The sequence below is a fragment of the Typopeltis vanoorti genome, chromosome 3 (assembly GCF_054136105.1).
Source record: "Typopeltis vanoorti isolate ZY-2024b chromosome 3, IOZ_Tvanoo_1.0, whole genome shotgun sequence".
NCBI lineage: Eukaryota > Metazoa > Arthropoda > Arachnida > Uropygi > Thelyphonidae > Typopeltis > Typopeltis vanoorti.
Genome location: NC_143551.1, coordinates 87,068,309 through 87,092,290, shown reverse-complemented (window position 1 = coordinate 87,092,290; position 23,982 = coordinate 87,068,309). Strand labels below are relative to the sequence as shown.

The 23,982-nt window shown below is 36.7% G+C and overlaps 1 protein-coding gene across 1 annotated transcript in view; it reads left to right on the top strand.

Moving 5' to 3' along the window:
* LOC150108353 (vezatin-like) overlaps positions 1-23,982 on the top strand; it is a 181,970-nt gene that overhangs the window by 139,370 nt on the left and 18,618 nt on the right. The window contains exon 11 of the mRNA XM_090415753.1: positions 15,017-15,132. Within this exon, the coding sequence (XP_090271879.1) occupies positions 15,017-15,132 (116 nt within the window). The remainder of the gene's footprint in view (positions 1-15,016; positions 15,133-23,982) is intronic.

The window sequence follows — 23,982 nt, the reverse complement described above, 5'->3', positions numbered from 1 at the left end:
ATCCTGTACACCCCGTGAGGGTACATGGCAGGAATTTGATTATGATGGTGATTTATCTATATGCTTAAAAAGAAATCTCTTTAATATATGTATTATTTCAATGTTTACCTATGGAAGTGAGACACGGGCAACAAGTAAAAATTTGGAAGACAAGTTGCATGTGGCTCAAGGAGCCTTAGAGAGAGAGAAGAATTCCCCACATAACGTTAGTAGACTGCCAGACGAAAGGTGGACAAAATTAAGCTCTAAGTGGATATCAAGAGAAGGAAAGTTCACCAAAGAACAAGATGGAAGGATGATCTACAAAGGTTTGATGTGAGATGGGTGGACATTGACAGACAGACAGAATTAGAAAGTTAAGAGTGGAGATCCATGTCCAATAGTGGATGAAAATAGGCTAAAGAAGAAGAATATTTGTAACTGACATTAAATGCAATAACTGGTCTCGTGGATAGGCTTGCTTGGAGGCATACAATAAAATAAATACTTTATAGTATTTATTATTATTGCATTTGAATCGCAATGAGTTCATGGACTGACAAAGCTTTTCTAATAGGCTCTGCCAACCTGTTCTACTCATTCACCTTTCTTTCATTCACATCACTAAACTCATGGCTGTGCAACTTATGTACGCAATAATGTAGAGAATGCCCACTTAATATCAGCAAATATTAATCAGAATATACACACTATCATAGCCAAAATTGAAGATCTCACAGTGATTAACATCTATAAGCCTCCCCTGGTAGAATGGCCACCTGAAGTAATTTCCATATTTTATTTTCACATCCTACTATTTACATAGGAGATTTTAACAGCCATCATACCATGTGGAATTACAATAATAATGATGAAAATGGTGAAGCATTAACAAACTGGGCTGAGCAAAACAATGTTAGCTTAATATTTGATGCAAAGAACAAAGGAACCTTTAAGGCTGCAGCATGGAAGAGGGAATACAACCCAGACCTCTACTTTGTTACCCAAATTTTGCAAAATCAACTGATAAACACAACAAGACATGTCCGTGAAGATTTTCCACACAGCCACCAACGTCGCCCAGTATTGGTAGAAGTAGAAATACAAATACCAATAATAACGACCAAGATGGAATTTTAGAAGCGAACTGGCAGGATTTTTCACAAGAACTGGATAAAATAGTAAGATGGATACCTCCTGTGAGTGAAAATTACAACAGATTTATTGGAGCAGTCATATCAACAGCGAAGAAGTATATTCCAAGGGGTTTCCAAAAGGAATACATACTTGGCTGGAATAAAGACTGCGAAGAGCTATACCAAGTCTGCTTAGAATCTGGTAACTGTGACATAGCTGATGAATTACTCCAGAAGCTTGATAATGAGTGCAGAGAAAAATGGATAAAAACTACAGAGAACTTAGACTTTAAAAAATCAAGTGGAAAAGTATGAGCCTATTAAAGAAGTTAGGTGGAAGTAACCCAATCACTCATGAAGATCCTTTGGTAACTCCAGATTAAACTGCCTGTCAAATAACCTCGCTGTCTAGAGCCCCTCGAGATCATCAACACACACAGGAAGTTAAACGAACACTCAAAAAATTACGACAAAGTGCAGATGGCAGTTCACAATTTTCAAGAAAATTTACCACAGACAAAATAACTGAGGCCTTGAAGGAGGTGAAAACTGGCAAAGCACCAGGCTTTGATGGTGTTCACCCTGAATTCTTGGTAAACTGTGGAGAAAATGCTCGTCAATGGCTATCAAGATTCTTTTCTCACATTTTAAGGACTGGAAACCTTCCAAGCCTTTAAGAGAACCAAAATAATAGCCATATTAAAACCCAACAAGCCTCAAAATCAAGTAGAGAGCTATCCCCAATTGCACTCCTCAGTTGCTGTTATAAGCTTATATCCTTTTTTAACCTTAACAGAATTGGGCCAAAAATATCTGAAGTTATCCCTGTTGAGCAAGCAGGCTTTAGGACTCAACGTAGTTGTACGGACCAAGTACTAAGCCTTACTACCCATATCGAAGCAGGCTTCCAGAGATGTTTGAAAACCTCTGTTGTGTTTGTTGACCTTACTGCTGCATACGACACGGTATGGAAAGAGGGGATGCTATACAAGCTGATACAAGTCATACCATGCCAATCCATCATAAGACATTGGTAACATGCTTTCTGACAGGTTCTTCCATGTGGTACTGGGAAACAAAATGAGCAAACTGAGAAAGCTGAACAATGGGCTCCCACGGGGCTCAGTATTAGCCTCAATTTTATTCAACTTATATACATCTGATCTACCGACAACTAAGTCAAAAAAATTTGCTTATGCTGATGACATAGCCCTCGCCATCCAACAGAAGAGTATTGAAGTAACAGAAGATATTCTCACAAATGACCTTAGAACCATTGGGGAATACTTTCATAAATGGAGACTAACACCAAACTGCAATAAGACCGAGGTTAGCTCTTTTCACCTAAACACCAAATTGGCAAATAGAAAACACCAAATTGGCAAATAGGTCAGCTTTAACAACACAATGCTGCAGCACCAAGATTTCCCTAAATATCTGGGTGTTACCTTGGAAAGAACACTATCTTTCAAAAGCCATCTGGAGAATCTCTCTTTAAAGATCAGAACCTGTAATAACATCATACAAAAACTGTGTGGTTCTACATGGGGTTCTTCTGCTATTACACTACAATACTCCACGTTGGCCTTAGTCTACTCTGCGGCAGAATATTGTTCACCAGTATGGCTAAACAGTCCTCATATCAAGAAAATCGACACACAAATAAATGCAGTGATGAGGACAATAACCGGTTGTGTCAAATCCACCCCCCCAACCCCACCCCACCCCTCTACTGGCTTCCAACTTTGAGCAATATTGCACAACCGAACTTATACAGACTAAATGCTTTAGTAAAAGAATACAAAAAAATAAACAGCAATCCCCTGTTGCCGATACATGAAGACCTCCCATATATAAACATGAATCACCTTAAATCCCGACGGTCTCCACTGGATGAAGAACTAGTCAATAGCAATTTCAATGTTAATTCAAAATGACTAAAAACTTGGAAAGAAAAATCGCCACCAGACTTAAACAAGTATATCCTTCCCAACCAAAATCCAAAAGGGATTGAGCTTCCACGTCACCTGTGGAAAAGCCTAAATAGGATACGCACAGGACATAGTATCTGTGCAGACAGCTTATACAAGTGGGGAAGATCACCTACACCCCAATGTGACTATGGGGCCATAAATCAAACCATCTGGCACATTGTGGAGAACTGCAGCATAAGAGCCTACCCTGGTGACCTGAGAGACTTTTTTGAGGCAGATCCTTCAGCTCTTGATTGGCTATCTGAACTAGACTTAAAATTTTAGACTTTTTTTTTTTAACCTGATATTTGTATATGTGCATTACTTGTTTCATTTCTATTGTCTGCACAAATATGTATTTATATATTCTGATGTCATGTGTCTTTATTATGCCATATGCTAAATAAATAAATAACCTTTCTCCAAGCAAAAATTCTAATTCTGAGGCCCTTGTACCATACTCTTACTCAATTTTCAGGAATAACCATGGCTTCTCTTCCCCCCTCTAAACAAGTAATGAAAATTTTCCTTTGAATGACCCTTATGAATTACCTCTTATAACTCAGAAAATTTCAATCACATGCCATCTTTTTGGCCTATTAACCAACCTCTGCAACCCACCCAGTAACCTTCATTCTTTCCTCATATGGAACCATCTTAATCACTCACATCTGAATAATCTTCTCCATCACTTTCTCATCCTCAAGAAACTCAGATAACTGGACCTGTGCACAGTAATACAGATGTGGTCATATCAAAGCCATACTCACTCAATTTTCAGGAATAACCAAGGCTTCTCTTCTCTCTCTAAACAAGTAATGAAAAATTTCCTTTCTATGACCCTTATGAATTACCTATTAGTAACTCAGAAAATTTCAATCACATGCCATCTTTTTGGCCTATTAACCAACCTCTGCAACCCAGTAACCTTCAATCTTTTTTCATATGGAACCATCTTAATCACTCACATCTAAATAATCTCCATCACTTTCTCATCCCCAAGAAACTCAGCTGACTGGACCTGTGCACAGTAATACAGATGTGGCATATCAAAGCCTTATAAAGGGGAATGATAATTTTCTTATCTCTACTTTTTTAGTGTGTTCTTCAATAACAGGTAATGCTATGAGCCAGTTTTGCAATATACCTTCTGAACTTTAACTCCCTATCCAATAACACCTGCCAAATCATGAGCTTCATTAGTTTCCTGAAGTACAGTTCTATCAGTGTTGTACAAAGCTTATAATCTTTATCATCAAATTCCTGGTATGTATCCTCAAGAGGTGTATATAGGATACTGTGATAGTACTGCTTGACAAATTTACCTTATCACTAACTTCCTGTAAACAGTTTTCCTCTAAATTAGTCATAGTCAGGTCTCCAGTATTCCCAGATCAACCTTGCATCGAGTATCTGTTTTGCTAACCTTTCCTCTCATTGTGGAAACGCTTATGTGTTCATCACACATGTTGAATTGGATTTTAACGGTATTGATACGAACACAGATTGATAAGAAAATTAACTATTTATTAACTTAAAAGCTAATATTTCACTGGTATTATATCCAGCATCTTCAGAGCACACAAACAAAATTTGTTACAATAGTGAGACAACCACAATCCGTTGTAACAGTGGGACTGGTATAAGTAATTGCAGTGTGCAACACAAGACTAAAGTCTTAATTAGTTTGGACTACTATTTTTCAAAACTTTCAAAGGCTACTATTTGGACTAGTATAGTATTTTTCAAAACCTTGGACTACTGTTTTTTGTTTTTTTTTAACTTAGATGCTGCCTAATTAGGACTTTAATCTTGTGTTGCACGCTGCAATTACTTATACTAGTCCCACTGTTACACTGGATTGTGGTTGTCTCACTATTGTAACAAATTTTGTGTGCTCTGAAGATGCTGGATATAATACCAGCGAAATATTAGCTTTTAAGTTAATAAATAGTTATTTTCTTTCCTCTCCTGTTCTTCTTAATTGATCATGCCACTTGAGATTAGTTCTGCTCACATATTCCTGAATGCTAACAATATCAAGTTCCTTTCTGATATCTTAATTTTTTATATGATTCTGCCATTAACAGCATCTGTTCCCTAATTTTTCTCAGAAATCCCATATCTGTAGTTCTTAGCCTTTGATAAAAGACTAAGAACCACAAATATGGAATTCAAATTCAGTGTTCAAATTTTGATTATTTTCTCTCTTATATGATATAAATTTCTTCAGTTGAATCTCCACCATAACAGTTTTGCTTATTTTGTTGAATATTTTCATATTTAATTTGCCATCTTCATTAAATTATTGCCTTAATAAATTTCTTTCCATTATAGGTTTTCTTTGAGAATGTAGTTGATGTTTTCATAGTTTTTTGTTGTTGTTGTTTTTTTTTGATAATTTTTAAGAGTAATGGATTGTAAGACTTGTACTGGATTTATTTAAGATTATGACTCATTTGCATTAATAAAGAGCTGAGATTAACATTTCCAATTTTTGATATCAGGTTTAATGCCACTTTCCTTCATAATGTAATCCATATAGATGATGAATAATAATGGAAGCAGTGTGAACCCTTATGTACATGTGATTTAATCAAACCATGTTCCTCTACTGTCATTTCTGACTGCTGATGTACAGCTTATAGACTTTGTATTGCTGACTGTCCAGTTACACCATATAATGGTAGCATTTTTAACAGCTTTTCTCTTGGTGCCTTGTGACAATGAGGCTATATTGGACAGTATTGTCTAATTCGCATTTTATTGTTTGCTCATATCACTCTACTTGAAATTGCCCTCTGTTCTAGATTATCTTAGTGCTTAGTGTTGTATGATATTATTTAAAGGTTAAAGTTAGATATCAGGGAGGATACCTCCACTTAACCTTTTAAATAACATGGAGAACTAATGGGAGGAATCTGGCCTAATGTTCAATTGTTCAAACCTTATCTACTAACAGTCCATCCCCATTATTAGATATTTATCTGGATACTGGATGAATGAGGATGGACTGACATTGTCGGATTTGTTTGAACAAATTGTATTCTTTGTTAGCATAAATTAGAAGACAGTGATTCCTGTAATGTTTTCATCCCAAAATATAGAAATTTACACTTTTTCACATTATATGAGTAACTGTTACATTTGCCCTCACTGTCAGTTTATTTAAAGCATTCTGCAGGCTTTCTATATTGCTTTGATTAACTGTTACTCTGCTCAGTATGTTGCCAATATTTCCCTTCATATCATTTACTAGATCATGGATATGCAAATTAAATGCAGCAGTAGTCCAAGCACAGAGCTCTGTGGCATATTACTAGTCACCTGTCTTCTCCTGTGATTTTGCTCCTCTATATGAGGATGGACTGACATTGTGGGATTTGTTTGAATGAATTGTATTCTTTGTTAGCATAAACTAGAAGACAATGATTCCTGTAATGTTTTCATCCCAAAATATATAAATTTACACTTTTTCACATTAAACCAGCAGCTGTTACATTTGCCCTCACTGTCAGTTTATTTAAAGCATTCTGCAAGCTTTAAATTTTAATCAACAAAATAAACAAAACTCTTGCCCGAGTGGTTAGCGTATCCGCTCTCCAACCAAAAGGTTCAAATCCCGCCGTGGACATGGATGTTCGTGATTGTCTGTGAAAAATACTAGTATAGGTGGTGGGCGGTAGGTGGCGTTGGTGGATTGAGTGGTGGAGACAGAGAGCTGTAGAGTAGGTGTACTCCCTTGATTAGTCTTTGGACTCCCTGGAGGTGTCAGTAATAATAATAATAATAATAATAATATATATATATGTATGTATGTAATTTCTTGATATCTGTCTATCATCATTCTTTTCTCTTTTTTCGTATCCATCCCCATTTGTCCAATTTGTGTAACAGAGTTCCATGGTATCCTCTCAAATGCTTTTGCATAATCCAGCACTATCATCATGTAGCCATTCCACCCACCTCATATGTTATAATAAGTGAGTAAATCATAAAATGAGTAAGAAGTTTTTATGCTTATAAAATGTAAATTATTAAAGCATGATGTATAACCATGCTATTCTCCATGTAGTATCATATTCTTATCCATCCATTCCTGAATTTTGCCTTTGATCAACTTCTCAAATGTGAACTTTCCTCCATCCTGTACCTTTTGCCATTGTTGCATGTAATCTCTTGCTCCCTCTAGGTTAAAGCAGCAATTATTCATATAGTTTGTCTTGTTTCCCTGTGTCTGACAGTAGATTGACTCAAATACACTGCTTTTCATATTCTTTATTCATGGTGATGACATATTCTTTTTTGACTGCAGTTTATCTGCTATCATCATCATCATCATCTCCCCCCCCCATCCTGTTCTCTCTATTCATTCCTGAAAATACTGTATCCCTCACATTCTCTCCCTCTAACTAGATTGTCTACTGTCATTCAAGTCTCACTAATGCCTATAACTTTTAGCAAGGTTGTACCAACCAATGACAAACTTCTACTTATTCCTGATGCTTCTGGTATTGATATGCAGTATTTCCTTGTACTTCCAACTATCTTTATACCCTGCATCCCTCCCCTAATAGCTATTTTCCCTCTTTGTACTTTTAACCTCTCTTTGAACAGTGCTTTCCCAAGAAACCTAACTCAAATCAATTTAAGTGCAGTCCATCAAATCCTTCTGTCCAAATGTCCATGCACAGCTTACACTTTGACTCATTTGTGATCATGGTCTGCCTCCTTATTTCACCTCTGTTATAGTGTGGTGACAGACCTTGACTCTCCTTCTCTGTTATAATAGAGTGAATATATCCATTTGCTCTCTTTTCACCTAGGACTAAATCTGGATGTTTATTTAGAGACAGAAGATGCTAGCAAGAAAGATGGGGGAAAAAGTGTGTATGTGTTTGCATTTGTTCTTCTAGTTACTAGCTGCAAACGTTTGGTAAAAATGTTGCTGATCTATTAATTCCACATTATTTATTACTGATGCAATTTAACCAGGAATTTTACAATGGATATGGTTATCCATGCTTTCTGGGGGATAGATACCATAATACTGTATTTCTTTTTTATGTGAATCCTACCAATGAAAGACTGTAAACCAGTAGCAAATGGATATATGGATGGGCTAAGGATTAGATAATCCAGAAGAAATCCTGCTCTATTGGCCAGACAGAACTTTTTCAAGTCTCCAAGGAGTAGTTTTTCAGGCTTCAAGTACCTGGACTAGGCAAGTCTTTAAATTTTTACTGAAACTTGGTACTTCATCTAAGACTCAGTGAGTCTGCATCCAGATTTTATATATGTTAGCAATCACAAAAAAGAATTTCATCAATTTTATACTTGTACTTGTTTATTTTTACTTATAATATTCTGTTTATCATCCTATCTACAATTCTAGCACTACACATAATACTCAATTTGAATTTAGAATACTATATATATCTAACTTAACAAAATTAGACTTATAAATTTGTGTGTGAGAGAGAGAGATAGTAGTTTTCAGTTACAATTTTTATACTTCCAATCTGCATGTTGCTTATATATAAACTTCATTTTATTTTCATTTTTTAGGAATAAAATGTTATAAAAATAAATTACAGTTAATGGAAATAACAAAGCTTATTGAGTGATAGAGCTGTTCCACTTTCCAACTAAAGGTATTACATTTGATATGAAATTTAAGTTATATTAAAGACATACCTTTAGCACAATTTTAGATGGCAGGGATGACAAGATATTTGGAACCAAACTTGATGAGCCGAAATGTACAATATGAGAAAAGTGTTGAGAATGAAGCTCAGTTATGTGAATTTAAATACGAACATTGAAAATGAATTTCAGTGAAAATAGTTGAAAATGAAACATGAATATAATCATTAAACAAGGAAGATGATGAGTGGAATAGACTCTAGATTTTGAATTTAAATTATGAAAACTAAAAATTGAAAACAAAACCTATTCAAGTGTATATTTTTTGATTGCACTCCATTTCAGCATATAAAATAGTAAGAAAATGCACTGAAAAAATGGGTCTGGTAACCCATTTGGTCTTCTTACACTCATTTTTGATTGTTTTGTCAAGATAATCCAGGGTCTTCATTCTAAATTTTTGTGAGACTTTTAAATAAAATGGGTATATATATATATTATTATTATTATTATTGTTCCGGGAAACTCCAAGGAGTCGACAGACTCATCGAGGGAGGCCCTAACATCATGTCAAGAACAACTATTCAGCATTCACACAGTATCTATCATACCTTGCCTTGAACTCATTCACAGTCGTAGCACCCACAACAGACTCTGGAAGCTTATTCCACTCATTCACCACTCTCCAAGTAAAAAACCTAGCTCTAACACCCTTGTCAACCACGCTCTTGCCCAGCTTCCATGCATGGCCCCTAGTCCTCCCACCACCAGTCATATTTTCAAAAATATCTTCTGGATCAATCTTATAAAAACCCTTCAGTAATTTGAATGTCTCAATCATATCACCCCCTCCTTCGCCTATCGTCCAATTTCTGCAACCCACAAATCTTCAACCTATTCTCATAAAGTTCATTCCACAGACCTGCTATCATCTTGGTCACTCGTCTCTGGACTCTCTCCACTTCCTCCCCATCACGAAGAAACCCTGGTGCCCATAACTGGGCACAGAAGTCCAGATGGGGTCTTATCAAGGCTCGATACAGAGGAACAACAACTTGTTTGTCTCTGCACGTTAAAGTATTTTTCAGAAGCCAAGTGATTTGGTGAGCTGTTTTAGTCACTTTTGCAATGTGACTAAAACTTCAACTAAACTTCAACTCCCTATCCACCAACACTCCCAAATCCCTGGCCTCATCAATCTCCTGGAGTACGGTTCCACCAATGCGATATACTGCTGCTATTCTTTTCACCCCAAAGTGCATAACCTTACACTTTGCCACATTAAATTGACATCCATTATTCCTAGCCCAGTCCTCCAAACTATCCAAATCATCCTGTAAAATTTTGACATCCTGTGCACTCACAATTGCTCTGCCCAACTTTGCATCATCAGCAAACAAGTGAACACTTCCTCTCAAATCTTTTCCAATATCATTGATGAACAAATTGAAAAGCAGTGGTCCAAGAACAGAGCCCTGCGGCACTCCACTAGTCACAAGACGTCTTTCAGACTCCACTCCTGAATAAACCACTCTTTGGTATCTCTCCTTCAACCACCCTCCTATCCATCTCACCAACCCTATATCTATCCCCATCTGCTCCAGTTTACTGATTAGGGTTCCATGTGGTATCCTATCAAAGGCCTTGGCAAGGTCCAGTAGTATCACTGTAAACCCATTACCCCTATCCAGTTCAGCCGTCACTGTGTTATAAAACATGAGCAAGTTACTGAGGCATGATCTACCCTTCACAAATCCATGTTGTCCCCCATACAATATCCCATTTTCATCTATCCAATCCTGTATTCTTTTCTTGACTAATTTCTCTAAGACCCTGACAATGATTCCTGATATGCTAATCGGTCGGTAATTTACAACAGCAGTCTTGGAACCACCTTTATGCAGTGGAACTATTTTCCCCTCTTTCCACCTGCTCGGGACTAACCCAGACCCGAGACTCAAATTAAACAAAATGGTCAAGGGTACTGACATTTCTTTAGCTGCTTCTCGTACAACACGAGCTGGTATACCATCCAATCCCAGAGATGTATTGACATTGAGGTTATGCAATAGACTACTCACCTCCACTTCATTCACCACAATTCCCGTATAATCTACTGGTTTATTCGTTTCTGCAATGTCACCACCTGGATGATATATTCTTGCAAAGTGCTCACTCAGTAACTCAACTATCTCAACTGATTCAGTTACCTCCCTACCATCGGCATTCTTTAAAATCATTCTGCCATGTACATTTTTCCTTTTACTTGCTACATATCTAAAAAACTGTTTAGGATTCTCTTTAGCCTGCATGGCCAATGTTCTTTCGTAATCCTTTTTTGCATTTCTTACCACACTCGTCACCCTTCTGGCCTGCTCTTTATATCGTTCATGAGCCTGCTGGTCACCTTTCTCCTTAAATTCCCTCCATAGTTGTTTCTTTTTTTGCAGCTCAAGCTTAATGGTGTTATTCATCCATTTAACCCCTACTTGATTTATTATTCGGACTCTAGGTATACAGTCAGCCATTGCTTCATGCAAGCACTTCTTAACTACCTCCCATGCACTATCAACTTCTAGGCTTTGCAGTTGTACATGCCATGGCACTGAACCAATCAAACTCCTAAGCTTGTCATACTTTCCAGCCCGATGATTCCACATGTACCCTGTCTTAATTGAAAATTCTACACCTTTAGCCACCTCCCAAGTCAAGACCCTATGATCACTCTCATCGATTGGTGGCAATGTGGTCATATTTGTTACAGCCAAATCCCCAGATGTAATTACTAGGTCAAGCACTCTCTGACCCCTAGTATTTTCCATTACATGCTGACGCAGATAGTTATTCCTTAATAACCACATAAAATCCAATTCCTTCCTCCCGTGTGTCCTCTCCTCACTCCAATCAATGCGACCATAGTTGAAATCTCCCATAATAATCACCCTCCTTCCACTCATTTCTTCTATTTGCTTGTGCATACTGTCACCACCATCTTTTCCATCACCTGGTCTATAGCAGCACCCAATTGTATATTTAGTTTTGCTAGCCACAATCTCACACCAAATGGCCTCAAATGTGCTCTTTTCTCTATCCTGCAATTCAACTTCTATTCTCCTTGGCTGTAGCTCATCAGCTATCATCAACATTACTCCTCCCCCCATTTTATTCTCTCTGTCATTCCTGAACACACTATACCCATCGCATTCAATCCCACTAGCTATATCATCTACAGTCAGCCATGTTTCACTAATACCAATAACCTTTGGTCTGGAAGTGCCAACCATGGCCAAAAACTCTTCCTTCTTGTTCCTAATACTCCTAGTATTAGTGTACATGAATTTAAGACCCCCATTAGCCCCAACCCTACCTTGATGCCTTATATTAACTATCCCACTCTGATTTGTTGTCCTTATTTGCTCTGGCATATTATATTCATTCTTACATTCAACTGCCTCCCTAAGGACTGTATATCTACTCCTCCCCCCCCTTAACAAATCTAGTTTCCCTGAATTTGCACATCCACTACATTCAGCAACACTTTCTCAATTCTTCTTACACCGTAACCATTCAAATGCAAGCCATCCATCTTATAAAAATCCTTTTGCCCATCAAACTCACTCCACACGTCCACAAATTCCACACCACTCGTCATACATAACCCACGCATAAAGTCATTCGCAATTATCGCCCTCCTTTTAAACATTTCACTGTCATACCGTGGCAAAAGACTAATCATTCTAACTCTCTCACTCTTTTCTTTTGCTACCTCAAACAATTCATTCAGGTCTTCTATCATTTCCATTTTATTTCCTTTCAAATCATTCGTACCTGCCACAACAATCATTTCTTTCACCCTTTCCTTTTGCTCTCTAATAGACTCAGTTACATCCTTTATGGTTGCACCAGGTTGGTACGATTTTGTCAAATCCTCTACTAACACACCTCGTACTAACGAGTCTTCATACAGCACTCTATCCTTCATTTTGTTCATGTTCACATTCATACGTCTATTTTTCCTGTCATACCTTTTATTATTGGTTGGTTCATTCAGCCGACTTTTGTTCATGCACTCTAGCTGCTGTTTTGCCCTTTCTATCGCACCATTCAACAACGCGATCTCACTCAATGCATCTATCTCATCTTTTTTATTCTCTGAGAAACCATTAATACTATCATTCACACTTTCTACATTCACAGTCTCACAATTCTCATGTACAACCTTGCCGTTTCTTGTCATATCCCTATTTTCTTCATTCTGAAGTTTGACAAAAATATCACACTCACAATCTGAAATACACTTCAATTCCTCATTCTCCCTACATTTTCTACACACATTCAATCCTTTATTATCATTTATCCACACTCCGACTGCACTCCGCAAACCTTACATTTCACAGCTAGTACACTGACTCATTTCTTTTATACTACCATTCTTTGATAAAGATGGCAAACCATCATTACTGGCCGCCATTTTCCTTCGTACAGGTGCCATACTTATTTGCATCATGTTTTATCAAATTATAAGTTATAACACACCAAAAACACACAGACAGACGCACTAAAATACGCAAGGCAAACAAAACTACGCAATATTAAGTAATTTTATTAACGATAACTAAAAATAATACTTATCTTATCAGGAGCTTGCACGAACACATATATATATATTCACATACAGCACGAACACACATACACACATTTATATATTGAAATAGAATATAGTTAGTTAATTGAAAGTTAAATTTTCACTAAAGAAATTTATTTACACACAAATTATTTATCATCAAATTATTTTCAAAAAAATCAGTTTTGTAGTTTATCAAATAAAATAATTTCATTCTCTCTCTCTCTCTCTCTCATTGAGTTCTCAAAACACCGAGTCTTCACCACCCTACCAGCACCCAGGGTGGTGATGGTCTTGTACTGGGTAATGACATCTATCATATAGACATTCACAAAAGTCCATGCCTACATTAGGATTTGAACTCATGACCTGTTGGATTCGAGAGTGGGTATACTATCCACTCAGCCAACCAGGTCAGCAAGTTTGCCAAGAGCATGCTGAATGTTATTTAAGCATATTCACATGGTAAAGTTATAAATGCATATGATGATATGTTTTTAATTGGTTCAAATGAGAAACATTAATATTCTTCACTTTTCTTAACTTTTTAGTTATAAGCACTTAGCATGCTGTCCATAGAAAACCAATCCACATGAAATAATAGTTCATACCACCCCTCATCAATCCACAGAATAACTAAGTTATTCTGTACAACACAAATATACTAAAAGACTCTTGCAAAAATTTTGGGCTGTTGAAGATTTTCCACTTGTTTATACTATAAATTAAAGATACCAAGAAATGATATATTTGGTTTAATCCTTTATCCAAGTGTAAGCAAACAAAGTTTGCACCTGAACTATTTTCAGGTCTGGGTAGTGACCCCTCCCTTAATGCATAGCAGTATGCATATGCATACCCGTAAGGGTATGCATATGCATACCCTTACGGGTATGCATAATGTGCATACATTATGGCACAGTGCTTTGCATTATGGGATACTAAGTCAAGTGATGTGACTGGGGAAACTTGTATATAACTTCTATATACAAGTTTCCCCAGTCCTGAAAATAGTTCAGGTGCAAACTTTGTTTGCATACACTTGGATAAAAGATTAAACCAAGTATATAATTTTTTGGTATTTTTAATTTATAGTATAACCAAGTGGAAAAACTTCCAACAACTGTCTCTAATACAGAATATTTTAATAATTAGGCTTAACACCTTTTGGCTACTCACATATGAAAATATGACTTCTACAACTTCAACCTTAGTATCACCTTTGGGTCTGGCTCCCACTGATGAGACTCCAATAAAGGTCGAAACTGATCTGGGTAGTGACCCTTCCCATAATGCATAGTATTATATATTATACATGGCCATAAAGATATATGCAGTGCATTATAGAATACTAAGGTAATTGATGTGAAGTTATTAACCTCTGTATACAAGTAGCCCTGTTGTAAAGTGACTTCACATGAAACTTTTTTTGCTTACACTTGGATAAAGGATGAAACCAAGAATATAATTTCTTGGTATCTTTAATTCTTTGCTGTTTGTTATGCAGGTATTCAGTAATTGCCTCTCCATGGAATAGTGTTATTGATATCAGCATGCAGCTGACAGAATAATAATTATCAGTATTCATTTTATTTGGAAATTTTTTCCACATATTTTAATTTGATAATGTTTTTTACTATATATTTAATGTATTTTAGTTCCAAAACTGGAAACCAGTCCATTTGCAGAAGGACTAGGTCTTATTTCAGGAAAGATCTCTGAACCCTTGGAGATGCCTCATTTTGAAATAGGGGATCCAATGATAGAAGACCAGGTAATTTTATCTGAAGATGTTTTCCTTGAAATATTTAAGAATAACAAGTATATTTGACTCCTACTATAGCAAACTCGTCTGGGCCAGTAACATTTGTGATGGTTGAAAATTTGCTATAGCACTTTTTCTTTATCATAATAATGATGGTATAAGATTTTATCCAGAGTTTTCAATTTTCAGTAGTTTATTATAGTGGGTGAATCCACCGTAATGTTTACTAGAGTGAGCATTCACCTCTAGTTTTATTTAATTTTTATGTTACTCGCACCCACAAAAGGTTGTTTGCAAACCTATAATATGTTTTGTACTGTGAATAGACTGAGGATTTTTGGTCAATTTTATATATTTTCTTGCATTTTTAATTTATTTTTTACATAATCCAGGAACCCTACTCTAGAGATCAAACGTGGAACTTTTTCAAGCCATTTCAGGCCCCCAGTAAGTGGGATGGTTGTCTCACACCAGCTGATGAAATTCATCTCCCACTAAAGACAATCACAGATATCCATGCCATGGTGGGATTTGAACCTGCAGCCTGTTGGTTGGAGAGCAGGTACACTAACACTTGGCCAAACAGGCCAGCAGTTGCTGAAATATTCTCAAGGATAGAGCGGTTGCAACATCATCATTAAAGAACACAATGAAGAAGTGACTTAGAGCATGAAATATTTGAGTTAGTGTCTTAACTATGCCTTCTATTTATGGTCGAGAATCATTGATATAGTAGTTTATGGACAAATATAATAATAGTCTCCTAAACCTTTAGCAGTTTCTTGCAGCCAAATTTATTTAAATGTGGACTGTTCTGTAAAGCATTTGTTGATTCCCAGAATAGTCATTCTGCTACAGCCAACTGCTTCAGTAACTGGAAGTGAAATATTGGCAGTGAAATATTTTCTGTTTTACCCTTTAATTCTGATAAGTCATTAAACTTTCAAAGTAATAATACCACATGATACTATAGTATAGGATCACTTTGAAAGGGAATAAAAATTGTGACATTTTATAACCTGACATTAACACAGAATCACAGCATTCTTTCTACATATATACATACAATGCTTGGAAAGAAGTCAATGAACACTATAGTGTGAGGAACAAATAACCATGGCTCCACAAGTGCACGATAGCAATCAGTGGGAATTTTGGAGCATTCTTCCTGTAGGCATGTAATGAGGTCCTGGACTGTTGTGAGGTGGACATACCTTGAGCTCACTCGATGCTGCAATTCATCCTACAGATGTTCGCTAGGGTTGAGATTAGGGTTCTGTGGAGGTCAGTCAAGTGTGGTGACATTCATGTCCACAAACCACACAGTCACAGCAACAGGCTTATGGCATAGTACACAATGTTGCTAAAGAGACAATGGTCATTTCCATAGAAATGCCATAAAGTAGGAAGCATGGCATTATCCAGAATGTTTAGATACTTCTTGGAGTTCAGTGTTTGTGGTACCACAAACAGAGGTCTGAAGCCAAAGTAGGAAAAATAGGATCATACCATCACACCACCACCACCTCCAAATTTTATAGTTGGGTTTATGCACTCTGTAAGAGATGTTCACTGGGCATCCATCCCACACCTATCTATTTGCTCAGTAGAGGATGTAGTGTGATACATCACTCCATAACACAACTTTCCAAGATTTTACATCCCACTGTACATGCTCTTTGCACCACTGTAGACAATTCTGCTATATTCAAGCTCCACATTACATATTGAGGTTCTTCCATGGAAACCCATGTTGCAAGCTTCGGTTTGGAATGTTTTTGTAGAGATTTGTGTTCCATTCAATACTCGGAACTTTGAGTTCAACATGGCAACTGATGGATGGTTTATTTTTTACATGTTATCTTTCGTATCACCCTACGTTCACATTCGGTGAGTGTGGTGGGCCGTACACTGCAGGTAACACTTGAGTTAACTTTCTACGATTCTAACTCAGTACGGTATCACCGAGTTTGTTGACCTGGAATGGTCCAATTAGTCAACAAGTTGATGAACAGATTGGCCTGCAACACACCATCCTATCACAATGCCTCTTTCAAACTCCGTCAGTTCTCTTCTCACAGCAGTTTCATCCACACACAGTTGCACTGACTTAGGAGCATCATATCTTCCAATTTATACCAGCTATGCACCTTGCCCATGGTGGCATCCATTGGCCTCTTTCCAAGCAATGTTCATATTGCTGAGTTCTTTCAGCTATCAGTTTTCCTTTATTGTGTATAAATTTACAGTTGACTCTGAAAACTCCTACACCAAAGAAGAAATCGTCATTTTGGAAAACTTACTATAATGAATGTTGGAAGTTTTTTCCAGTACTCAAGATACTTCAAGGGCAAACTTTGTTTGCTTACACTTGGATAAAGGATCATCATCATCAAATTCCTACCATGTACCCTCAAGGGGTGTATAGGATATGATAGTAGTAAATGAAAAATTTACATCATTACTAACTTCCTATCTACAATTTTCCTCCAAATCAGTCTGTTACTTGTCAAGACTCCAACATTATCACATCTTATATTTCTATTGTCTAAGGCACTTTGTACAGTATCAATCCACCTATATCCTGGTCTTCCTCTGGATCGTTTTCCTGCCAACCTTACAAAGAACACTTATTTTGCTAATCTTTCCTTGCCCATTCTATTTAAGTTACCATACCACTTGAGATTAGCTCTGCAAATGCATTCCTGGATGCTGACAATGTCAAGTTCTTTCCTAATATCGTCGTTTTTGATATGATATTGCCATTATGCCATCTGTTCACACCTCTAATCTTTCTCAGGACTCTCATATCTGCGGTCCTCTAGTCTTCGGTCAAGTGTTTGACTTCCGACCCAGCTCTCAGATCCATAAGTTAAGACTGGGTTTGAACACGGTCTTGTATACAGCTAATTTAGTGTTCTGACTAATTTCTCTTTTATTCCATATGAATTTATTCAATTGACTTCCTGCCATACCAGCTTTGTTGATTCTGTTGTCTATTTCCATATTTAATTTACCATCTTCACTAAAAATCGTGCCTAAGTAGCTGAAATGTTTTACTTGTTCCACAGGTTCTCCGTTCAAAATGCAGTTGACATTTTCAACAATTCTGCCTATTTTCATTGTTTTTGTCTTTTTATTGCTGACCTTCATACCATATCTATTACAACAGTTATTCAATTTAGTCAGGGAATCTTGCAGACTTGTAGCGGATTTATTTTGAAGTATAACATCGTCTGCATAAAGCAAAGAGCTGACATTAACATCTCCAATTTTGATATCATGTTTAATACCACTTTCCTTCATAATGTGATCCATTTAGATAATGTACATCCTTGTCTCACACCAGATTTAACATTAAACCATCTTCCTGTACTTCCTTCAATTCTAACTGCTGACTTACAACTCAAATAATGACTAAGTATTGCTTGATATAATGCCCCATTGACACCATATAACTGTAGCGTATTGCATATCTTCTCTCTTGACACCTTGTCATATGCCTTTTCCAAATCGACAAAACTTAAATACAGATATTTGTTATATTCCCATGCTTTCTCAACTATTTGTAGTAATGCAAAGATCTGATCTTGACAGCCTCTATTTGGCCGGAATCCAGCTTGTTCTTCACCAAGCTTTTCTTTCACAATTCCTCAACCATTTCTCAAGTATGCTTGCATAAATCTTGCCAGGAATACTCAGTAGGAAAATACCTCTGTAATTCTCACATTCAGTTTTATTTCCCTTTTTATATATGGGTACTATGAGAGCTCTACTCCAATCAGCAGGAATTCGTCCGTCTCTCCAGGCCTTCAGAACTATGCAGTGCAACCACTGCAAAACTTTTATACCACCATACTTCAGCATTTCTGGTCGAATATCATTTTCTCCTGCTGCCTTTCCACATTTCAAGCCTTTGATGGCTTTTTCTACTTCAAGTATGGATATGTATTCCTGACTGTATGCCTGTTGAGTGTTTTTTTGCCACTGTGCTATCACTGATTGTTTCATTTAGCAATTTCTAGAAGTAATCACTCCATACTTCAGGGATATCTTTTTCTCCCATTTTCATGTCACCTTTATCATCTCTGACTCCTTTTACAGCATTCTATCCTCTATTTCTAAGCTTCTTCAACAACCTCCAGAATATTTTGCCACCTTCTTGATATTTATTTTCCATGTTCTTGCCAAAGTCCTCCCATGACTTTTGTTTAGCTAGATTTACACAGTGTTTAGCTTTCTGACATTTGTCTCTGTATTCTCTAAGAGCACAAGCTGACTTATTTGCCAGGAACGTTTGATATGCTTTCTTCTTTTCCTTCACTGCCTATTTAACTTCCTGTGTCCATCATGGAGTTCAAATTTTTCTATCCTTGCAGACAACCCTACCACATGCCTCTCTGGCTGAATCAATCAGTGTTTTCTTCAAGTGGCAATTCTTGCCACTGAATGTCCAAGGTTTGGTTCCTGTTCTCAAACTCTTTCATTTTTTATTCAATAATTTTTGTGTATTTTAGTCTACAGTTCACATCTGAGAGATGCTCAACTTTTACTCGCTTTAAAACTTTCTTACATGTTATTCTTTTCAATATGAAATTCAATTTTATCCTGCTCAAGACTAAATAGTGTTCACTTCCAATATCAAATCCTCTGTACACTCTGGTGTCCTGCACCAGGGAGAAAACATCACTATCAACAATAACATAGTCAATGAGAATTTTCTTATTCCTAGCCTCTTCTCTCCATGTGAATTTGTGCACATTTTTATGTTGGAACATGGTGTTAGTAATAACCAGTCCATGTCCTGAGGAGAAATCCAACAGGTATTTGCCATTAATATTAGCTTTGCTCTTTTGTCCAAATTTTCCCAAAATATTTTGTATATCTGACAATCATTTCCTACTCTGCTATTTAGATCCCCAACAAGGACCAACTTTTCCTTTTTTCATTTTGTCAGTTGCTTTCTCTAAAGCATCAAAAAAATTCCTCCACTTCTACCTTAGTAGAACCTTCTGTGGGACCATAGGCACAAATAAGTCTCATTATCCAGTTCCCCATTCTCATATTTGCCCACATCACTCTACTTGAGACTGCCTGCCATTCAAAAAGATTAGCCACGTATTTAGTGTTGAATACTATGGCTACTCCTTCTTTTCCTTGATTGTCATTGCCTTAATATAACATTTTGTATTTATTGCTCAGAAAGATCTCACCAGTTTTTGTCTTTTTTGTTTCAGTCACCCTGATTATGTCGATCTGATACTTATCTAATTCCTCAGCTAGCTCCATTTCTTTGCTATTCAGTCTTCTTATGTCGATAGTACCGATCTTTAACTGTGGTGATGTTGAGTTGGGGTGTGTTTTTTAGATTTGTTCCAGTAGCTGACTTTTCGCTGTTTGCACTGGTTCCCTGGCGAAAGCAACGGGGGCTTTGTTTTTTAACCGGGCGATTCCCCAGCCGGTATGGAATTTTGTCATGTTGTACCATCATTTTGTATTTTAGTTTTAGCCAATGAGAACACAATTTGGTTGGCTAATCCCAAATTGGCAGCCCATTCTCGTTCGTTCACTATCCAGGTAAATTCCCAACAGGATGCACCACGAGAAGGTGAGGATTGGACATTAGGTCAGAAGCCCTGGTTGGTTCTCCACATTCCTTTAAAGGCTATGTGGAGGTCTACTCTCAGTTATATAGCTTTGACCCTTAAGCACCCCTTGGATAAATGATTAAACTAAATATATAATTTACTGTAGTGAATTTTCTTTAGTAGCTGATGCTGTGAGCTTGACTAAGGCTTTTCATTAGGTTGTTATAGTGAGAGTTAAATTGATATGAATTTGCATTGTATTATAAATATCATAATAAAGTAATACTTGTACCGAAAGTGAATACACTATTAGTTCTCTCTCTCTCTCTAGGAAAATATTTAAAATGACATACATAAAAAATCTCTTATAGTTATCTTGGACATTTACTTCTTGTAATTGTCTTTTATGTACTGACCATTCTTAGGTTCATTTTGTAAAATGCTTAGCATCTTTAGATTCATTTTGCCCATCTTTCAAACCTTGTAATAAGTCTCATTATTATAGTAAGTTATAATATGATACTTATATGGATTCAAGTTTGATATTTCAGATCTTGATTAAAAAATTAAGTCATCTCAATTTTGATTTAAACTGAATCATTTTTCATGTTCAAATTCAAAATTGTACAAAGTAATAACTTCACTGCCTGGATTTTGGAATTTTACAAAAACTAAATATGGTTAAATTATTAAAAAAAAAAAAAAAAAAAAAAAAAAAAAAAAAAAAATCTGGACTGCTTAAAATTAATATATCCCCTTTATACTACCTTATATCTTTAATAGTTTTTAAGAAATCTGAATCGGAAAAAAACTTGATATTCCATTTTGAAAAAAAAATTAATTTGAATTTCTTGTTACAAGAATATGCATAATAATGTACAGTGTTGCTAAACAAAAGTAATATGAAATTGTTTCTATCAGCTAAGTTGAATTGAAGAAATTTGAGTCAAAAGATATGAAACCATTAATTTCCTCGGTGTTACCAAACCTTGACAGTTTTTTTTTTTTTTTTTCACCACAGAGGTGCACTCGTGTGAGCATATCTTCATGGCATGTGCATTCACTTTGAAATAGGATTAGCATCTAAAAGTCATAAGAAAGGAACCACTGGTATCTAAGGAAGGCAATATCAGAATGTATTCCCATGGCAAGGAAAACGGACAAGGTAGGCGTTAGATGGATGAGTAGTAGTATCAGGCTCGATCTGCAAAAAAAGAAAATTTTATGGAGAATTTGCAAGGAAAACGATTATGAGAAGACCTTAGGCAAGGAGATCAAGGGTAATCCCAAAGAGTTCTTCTGCTATGTGGCAAGTCAAAGGAAGAATGACCTTAGTGGATGCTAATGGTATTGAGGTGACCATTTCAGATATAAAGTAAAGTTGCTGAGTGACCACTTTTTAAAAGTCTATCACCCAAGTGAGGATATCTCTGTACCTGTAGCAATAACTAATGTGAGAATTGAAGTTAATAAATCAGAGGTACTTGGTATATTGCAGAATTTAAATGCAAACACTGCTGTAGGTTTAGATGAATATCAGCTCGGGTGTTGCGTGAATGTGCAAGGGAATTGTCAATGCCTCTTACTTGGTTATTTAACTTAAGTTTGAACTCTGGTATGGTCCCTAGGGAGTGGAAGGAAGGCAAAGTGGTTCCATTGCATAAAGGTGGCTCTAAGACTGTGGTAGTTAATTACAGACCAATCACCATCTCAGGAGTGGTGGTAAAAATATTGGAAAAGTTGGTGGATCAGAATATGATACTCAATAGGGCTCAACATGGTTTTGTTAAAGGTCAATCCTGCCATAGCAATTTATTAACTTTTTATAATAGAATGACATCTGAGTTGGACAAGGGGAATGGTTACACAGTGATACTTCTGTATTTTGCTAAGGCTTTTGACAGGATACCCCATGGAATACTGTTGCGAAAATTAGAGGATGGGAATGGATACTAAACTGGTGATATGGTTAAGAGAATGGCTCATGGAGAGATACCATAAAGTAGTGTATGGAGGAGCAGAGTCCAGGATGAGGCAGGTGATCAGTTGTGTGCCTCAGAGCTCCGTGCTTGGGCCATTATTGTTTAATTTGTACATAAATGATATAGGAAATGGCTTGAAGGGAGATATTCAGTTGTTTGCTGATGATGCAAAGTTGGTTAGCACAATAAAAAATCAAGTTGATGTTGAGAGTTTTCAGAAATGGGCAAAAGGTAATGGATGTCAGTTCAATGTGGAAAAGTGTAAAGTTACGCATTTTGGGATTAAAAGATTACTAGCTGTGTACCACATTGACGGAAGAACAGTACTCCAAGAGATTAATGAGGCTAAGGACTTGGGGGTGTTGGTGGATAGGGAGATGAAGTTCAGAGGGCACACATTGCTAAAGTGTCCATGATGGCACATAGGATTACTTGGTTATTGAAGAACACACTGACATCCAGAGATAAAGAGGTTATTATTCCCCTTTATAAGGCATTGATACTTCCACATTTGAATTATTGTGTTCAAGTCTTTTACCTGGATTCCTTGTAGATGAGGAGGCTGTGGAGAGGGTTCAGAGGGGGTGACTAAGTTGGTGAGTGATGTAAAAAATGCTCCCTAAATTGATAGATCGAGAGCTTATGGATTGCAGATTGGTTGATAGGCAGAGAAGAGGGGATATGATAGAAACATTTAAATTACTAAAAGTTTTTTATAAGATTGATGCAGGGGAAATATTTCAGCTGTGTGATAGTGATGTAAGAACAAGATGTCATCCCTGGAAATTAAGGAAAAGTGTGGTTAACAAGGGGGTGAGAACTAGATTTTTTGCTTGGAGGGTGGTGAATGAGTGGAATGCATTGCCTGACTCAGTTGTTAGTTCTTCGTCCGTAAATGAATTCAAGAAGAGATATGATTGATATTGTTTTGATAGTTTGGATCTCCCACGATGAGTCTACTGACCCATAATAATAATAATAAAACCTTAAATTATAGAAGGGGTGCTTAAGGGTCAAATCTGTATAACTGAGAGGAGACCTCCACATAGCCTTTAAAGGAATGCGGAGAACCGACCAGGGCTTCTGACCTAATGTCCAATCCTCACCTTCTCGTGGTGTACCCTGTTGGGTATCTACTTGGATACTGAACGAACAAGGATGGGCTGGCAATTTGGGATTTAGCCGACCAAATTGTATTCTTATTGGTTAAACCAAAATAAATAAATGATGGTACAACATGACAAAATTTCATGCCGGCTGGGGTGTCGCTCGGTTCAACAAGGCCCCCA